Source organism: Bidens hawaiensis, unplaced genomic scaffold (assembly GCF_021521415.1).
Source record: "Bidens hawaiensis isolate Kalapana, Puna unplaced genomic scaffold, B.hawaiensis_p1.1 tig00000369_1, whole genome shotgun sequence".
Classification (NCBI taxonomy): Eukaryota; Viridiplantae; Streptophyta; class Magnoliopsida; order Asterales; family Asteraceae; genus Bidens; species Bidens hawaiensis.
Genome location: NW_027491028.1, coordinates 1,430,907 through 1,438,017, shown reverse-complemented (window position 1 = coordinate 1,438,017; position 7,111 = coordinate 1,430,907). Strand labels below are relative to the sequence as shown.

Below are 7,111 nucleotides of genomic sequence, written 5' to 3'. Positions count from 1 at the left end.
CATTAATGACACCCGTTTGTGACACGCTTTTATGACGTACATGTATGACATGCTTTCTTTACTCACCATTATGACACCAATTTACGACTAGCATTTAAGCGTGTCATCGTATACTTTTAAAAAAAAATATTATATATATATATATATATATTGCATAATTACTAATTTTTACATTAATTACACAAATATAACATCAAAATTATATATCTATATTACACATCGTAAGTCAAAATATTACAAATATCCCCAAGTTAACAAAAATATTTGTAAATATTCAAAAGCATACATATATGACTGCCGGAAAATAAACTGTGATGCATAACTCGACCATTCTTCTCGAACAACATCAAAATCTGCATCCATGTACTCAGTTTTGCCTCCCCCAACCAACAAAAAATATAAATATATCCATATTCATTAAAATGTTTTCGTCACTTTTGGAACTGAAGGATGATTATTGAATAATATAACTTATACATCTGAGAAAAAGGGCCATTTTTGACCAGGTGTTTTGCTTCCAGCAGCTGAAGGATGAACAGGTGTTTCCATCCTTTAAATGTACAAAAACCAAAAAGGTTAATTTTTATAAAAACAATGAATTTCACAATATGATTTGAATCATTTACCTTTGTTTTACAGAAGGGATTGCTAACTGTTGCTTATTCGCCACATTTGTAACCTGCAACACAATATTAATTAACATAAGTTTTAGGTAAATAAAGAAATCATAACAATATTATTCAGGATTAATATTAATACCTTAGATGGCGTTTTCATAGGCGTTGCGGAGCGTTTGGGCGTGGAATGAGCACTTGGACCAAGTTTTGTGCTTTCAGTCTTTCGAACCACCAGGGTGTTTAACTTGCAAGGTTCTTTAACTGAACCGGATTTCATCAACGTGTACAAAGATCTCGGGGCTGATTTCTTTTGATCAATGGACTCGATTGTGTTTTGAGTTTTTGGTTCTTGGAGTGACCATGTTTTCCTTCTGATCTTCGGCTGCAAAACTTCATGGTCAATGTTTAATTTTGACTGCAGCAGAATCAAACACATCAGTTTACTAATCGTTTCATAAAGAATCAAATTATGTGTGTTATGAGTAATAACCTTCAACAATGGTCTTCCCATTTGAGATGTTCTACTATCCTCTGAAACAGAAGGAGAAACATCATCTTCGAGATTCTGAGTATTATTTAGCAATTCCTTGTTCTTCACATCATCAACACCTACAGTCTTTTCAATTAGGGGTTCAACAAAATTGACAGTTGAACTATAATCAGCAGCATCTTGAGTTATGATCTGCTGTTCCTCATTGAACACAGTTGCTTGTGAATCACAAATTCTTTCTTCAATCTGGGATTTGGCTTTCTCCTAAAGGACACAGAATCCTCAAGAGCATGTACATGGTTTCCCTGCAAAATTAGACTCAAATAAAACCAGAAAATGCAATCAATTAACCCAGAAACACACAAACTTTCAAACAGAAACAACCCATTGGAGCATTTCAACAAACACTTAGAACACATATATAAGTTAGAAATACAATTCAATTCAATTCATTGAAGCATTTCAACAAACAGTTGGTGGTCAATAATAAAAACCCATAATATGTCTACACTTACATGATTATTTGATTCATTGGACATGCCCAAAGGAAAGGATACAAAATGCATAAGACATGTTGATTCTCACATGTCGAAACGCAGACGGAAAAAACCAATCCTGAAAGTAAAATAAATGTGGGTAAGGTAAGGTAAGGTAATTTTCCCGATTGTACGATTATCAATCAATAACCGGACAAGCAAATAACTAATTTACAACACATGTTATCGAAAAATATATTACCAGACTGTAGCACGTATATCATTTATGAAGAAGTTTTCTTGCATTAATAAGTTATGTTCTGCCATCTATGAAACAAAAAATAATAATAATCTATACCATACAACATGAGGTTTAACAAGGTTTTCTTGTCGTCATACAAGTTGTAACATGGATTGCAAGATATCAACAACTTACCCCGAAGTCAACAAGAACCGTATTACTGATTTTAGCATGTTAGTTAGTTATGGCTGCAAATAAACCTAACCGATTAACTGATTTCAGCAAAACAAGCATTCAGGTTTCAAAAACCAACAAAAACCAACAAAAAAATTCAGATTTCAGCATTACACCTAACCGATTAACTGATTTCAGCAAAAACAACTAATTAACTGATGAAACCCTACCCAATTAACAACAGTAAACCTAACCCTAACAACATTTGAAGGCACATACCTCACTGTAGATTAACTCGAAACCCTAGCTTGTGTTGCGCTGTCTTGAAGGAGAAACACCGTCGTCTTAGCAAGGCGATGGTGGTGGAGGACCGTCGTCTTAGATAGGCGGTGGTGGTGGAGGACCATCGTCTTCAGCGGCGGCGGCGGTGGTCGTCAATTTTGGGGGAGAAGGGAGGAAGTATGAGAAGGGAGAATGGAGACTATTTAATCTGGGCGCTACTTTTGAGACATACGATATTAAGTTATTTTATTTGAGATTGCAAGATGACACTCAAATATGACATGCATTGTTATTTTTTAAAATTATGACACTGATTTAATGACTTACGAAAATAAAAGTCATAAATCCTCTAGTTTTTTAAAAATATGACGTTTTTTTTTATTACAGGCCCATTTACACGTCATAAATTGATGCATGTCATTGTGAGCAGGTCATTAAAGGCCTTTTTTTATAGTAGTGATATGTGACAGGCATGTATGCATATACTTATTTTTGTTGCATCTTTTAACATCAAATTTATTTCCATATAAAAGAAATTTTAACTTGCATTTGCAAATATTTAAACACGTAAGTCATGGACTGAATGACAAACATTACTCATACTTTTTTACACCTTATCATAAAGACTTAAATTACTCGTCTTGCTCAGGTCCGAACCCAATACATTTCCTGTAAAAGGTATGTGCCTCTATTAAATAGGTTAGCCCCACACTAATGGTGTGTATGCATATAATTACTTTATTAAAAATGCAATAATGAAATGATACCTATAATGTCTCATACACTCATGTACGTCTTTCATTCCCTATAAATTGACCACTTTAATCATATATGTTCGCTATTATGATTAATAATGTGACCTTACAAAAATACTTAATTCTTAAACGTAAGTAACATATTTTTAAGTTCTTAAGCAAAATATTTAATGTACATATTCATATAAATTTTTACATTTTTGACAACTTTATTTTAATAAATAGTAATATTTACATTTTAACTAAAAAATGATTTTGCAAGCATGGTACTTCCTTCAAATACTACAATATCAATAAAATTTTCTTTATCGTTTCATCATTTTCAATAGTTTCAAAATTAGGTGTTCGAATTAGAATCCCGGCAAAAATTTCTTCACTTTTTTCAGTTATCGTAATGATTAAAATGGGTCACGGAAGCAATATAATATTAGCATATTTTATATTATATGGGACAGAACTAGAAAATCGACTTTGGAAAAAGAAAAGAAAATGGTCAAAAAAGTAGACCACGTTCAATTATTTTAATAACCGCAATCAACGGTTTCCCCAAGAAAAACAAAACAAAAGGTGCTAGAATGCGCATTACCTTATTTTCTTTTTACGCTTTTAATTAAAAATATATAAAAATGATTTAACTTATTTGAAGGTTACATCTGAAAACCATCTTATGTTGAAAAGTCAAAAGCGCCCACACATCCGCAATTACCGGCTTTCTTTGTTTTTTTTTCTTTTTGAGTTTTTTCTTCTCTCAATTGGAGATGATTTAATCATCTAATTCAGATTGATACTAAATTACGCTAATGGCGCTTGTTTATTTTTTCTTCAGTCATTGTTAAGAAGGTCAAAAGCAAACAATGTTTGTATTGAATAAAAAGATTGGTTGTTTGTGATCTTTGGGTCCCTATAAGAATTTTAACATCAAAAGGAGGTAAGGAAACGGGACATGTTATTTATTCACTTTCTTATTTATCTTAATAACGGAAGATTTGAATGCGATAATGCAAGTAAAACTTTGTCTCCAAAGGTGTGTCTTTGCCAAACAATGGCCTTCTCCGATGTGTTGTATGTCGTTAATGCCATGTTTATTGGGGAATTGGTAGGCTAACAATATGATTATCCTCAAGAATCCTTGGGTGCTTCTGCATATATTAATGCTTGAAAGTCAACTTCTACACTAGTAATGTCTACTTGATCTATTTGGAATAGCCAAAAGTCCGTAGGATAGCTAACATCTTGCATATTATGGCGTGGCAAATTTCCTTTTTTTATCCGTAGTTGCATATAGAAGTTAATATGAAACTTCAAACAACTAAAGCCTATAATTGGGAGGTCCAAAGCTCAGCTTATGGAAAGCTAAGAATAGGGTTTTTTTTTTCTTTCCTTTTTTTAGGGGGGGGGGGGGGGGGGGGAGGGGGATGGGGGTGGATAATAATAGTTAAATCGGTTTTTGATAATTTCCTCATATACCAGATCTCAATATTTAAAGTTCGTAAAAAGGCTTTAGATGCCTTGGATCGTATCAAAAGGAACTTCTTGTGGGATGTAATGAGATATAAAAGAAGATACATTTTGTGGCTTGAAACAAGTTGGTCATTCGAAAGGATATGTGTGGGTTAGTACTTGGGATTCAAGAGCCTTAAGGTATGAACTTTGTAATTCTTGCCAAATGGCGATGGAGGCTGAGAACCAAGGATAACTCTTTCATAACATGAAAATTCACAACCATAGTAAGATTGAGAAGCAGTTATAGAAACATAGAGTGATATCTATAGAACGAGAAAGCCTTTCGGAGGCAAGTTAGTAGAAGTTAGTAGAATTGATGTGACACAAAGTGTGCAACTTTATTCATAAAAAATAGTCCCATATTTATAGAAATTTCCATACAAATTCGTTGTATTTTGTTCTTATTTAATTTATTTACGAATTTGCAGGCCCAAATGTCCACTCGACAAGACATAACGAAAAGATGACGTTTCGTGGCAAAAATCTGATTCCGCCCAGGTTGCACCACCATGCAATGGAAGTGCATGCCAATATTATATGTGCATGACCATGCCAGAGAGGTGCAGACCGTGCACAAACCAAGACATGCTAGTGCATGGGCCCATACTAGCAATGCATATCAAAAAGTTGAGAATGCATGACCATGCTAGACACCTGCACAATCGTGCACCTGATATGCATGGCAGTGCACGTGCCAGTGCCGAGCTAGTGCGAGAATCATAACAGAAGTGCATAACCGTGCCAACCTTCTTAGAAAGTGGTTTGGACTTTAACCGAATATGGCAATTGCGATTTTGGTCAAACGAAAGCATAACACTGACTTTCTAAAATCAGTTGCATGGCCATGCATCTTATATGCATGTTAGTTCACTTTGTCCATACAACTTATAAACCTCCACTTTCCTTCATTTTCAAGTGTGGAGTTTTAGGGATTCTCTATCAACCAAGTGAATAATTTTTATAGGATTCTTGGAGGCTTCCAACAACACAAGATCCATCATTCAATTCTTGCTTGATTTTGGTATGCATTTCTATGGTTAATAACATGTTTTGTAAACTTATTTTGAGGTGTGTCAAGCCTCATGGGCTAATTAATCTTACTATCTAGACAATATTGATGTTCTTGCTAATGTGATATATTAATAATGCATGATTTTGGTAATTTGATGGTCTTTCAAGATTATAGAAAACTTATGAGTTGATATCAATGGTTCTTATGCTTGTTAGATTTGAACGACTTTACCAATTTTACAAATGCTTGACCATTTATGTTGGAAAACTATGTGTTAGGTGTTTGTTTGTAACCTTTGAATGCTTGTGTTTGATTTTTTTACATCTCTATGTTAAGAATATCTAGTGAAAACTAATTTGGTTGTTTAAATGTCAACAAGTATGGAACCTTTTACTTGATAGTGGATAATTGAAGAGTGTTAATATGTTTCATGAAATAGTGATTGCTTGCCAGTTGAAAGAATCATATGTTAATATTGATTTAATGAGTTTATCAAGTTTAACATGATTTTAGGTGGTTGGAATGTTTTTTTATGCTAGATTTCCTTTGATTATGATATTTGGTTGTTTTGACAAACAATTTAGTTTATATTTATTATCTTGAATGAATACCCGTCTTGATGATCATTTGTTAGTATTAGATCGCCTTAATCTAACACTTATTTTTTAATCATGACGTTTTGTCATTCCATGTTATTTTATCATATTAGTAGAGTGGATTCACAGTCTAGGTCGTTTTGTTGATTTGATTGTTTTTTTTATTCTTGCTTTATTTCATTATATGTTGTTTAGTTAATAAAAAACTCAAATCAAGATTACTTTGTTCGTTTTTATCATTTATATATAATTTAGCAAAACCGAGAGGGTGTTTTTTAATTTTTATTTATGAAACTAGGATGCTAGATAAACGTATTGGTTTTTTTTACTGTTTAGAAATTTTCATTTGTTTTGTTTTATAATTTTTTAAATATTTTTAAGGGTTTTTTGTGTAAAATATGGTTTCTTAAAGTTTCCAATTTTAAAAAGTTATCTTAGGATCCAGACCCTATATATATATTTGCACGCGTCAAGAATGCTCAAGAGAAAAGTGAGTTTCGGAAAGAGGACTTTATGAAAAGATGTTTGGTTCAAAATTCATACCCCTAAAGAAGTGTCCCTTAGATTGTTCAAGATGGAATCGACTAAGAATTGTCTAACACCGCAGATGATTCAAGGGGTAGCATCGTTGCTGTAGAAAACTAAGGGGTGAATAGTTTTTCTTATCTTTTAATATGATTTTAACAAGCTAATGACTGTGTTAAACTCTCTTCACAAATTATAATAATGAACATACATAAGTGAAGAGTTAAGAGTTAGAGATAACACAACTAGATTAATAGAGGTTTAAGTGGATGTTAACTAATTCACCTTGTGTCATCTCGCTTATCCTTAATCAAGAGTTTTCTTCACTAGTCGTCTCCCTAATGGTAAGGATCACCAATACAAACGTATCACTTTTCAAAGGAAGTGATCACCTTCTTCACCAAACGCACAAAGTACTTAGCTTTAAAATTTCTTCGAAT

General features: G+C 33.0%; 1 protein-coding gene across 1 annotated transcript; it reads right to left on the bottom strand.

The window, feature by feature from the left end:
• Positions 1–471: 471 nt before the first annotated feature.
• On the bottom strand, positions 472–1,495 carry LOC143622742 (uncharacterized). The gene is made up of 5 exons (XM_077093807.1): positions 1,475–1,495; positions 1,108–1,371; positions 760–1,032; positions 627–679; positions 472–550 (listed from the first exon to the last, which is right to left on the bottom strand). The coding sequence occupies exons 1-5, from the start codon at positions 1,493–1,495 to the stop codon at positions 472–474; spliced, it is 690 nt and encodes a 229-aa protein (XP_076949922.1).
• Positions 1,496–7,111: the final 5,616 nt, after the last annotated feature.

Coding starts and splice junctions, on each gene's coding strand:
- LOC143622742 (XM_077093807.1), bottom strand. CDS start 1,495: ATGGGTTGTTTCTGTTTGAAA. Junction 1,033..1,107: donor TGGGAAGACCATTGTTGAAG/GTTATTACTCAT, acceptor ATTCTGCTGCAG/TCAAAATTAAACATTGACCA. Junction 680..759: donor CTATGAAAACGCCATCTAAG/GTATTAATATTA, acceptor ATTGTGTTGCAG/GTTACAAATGTGGCGAATAA.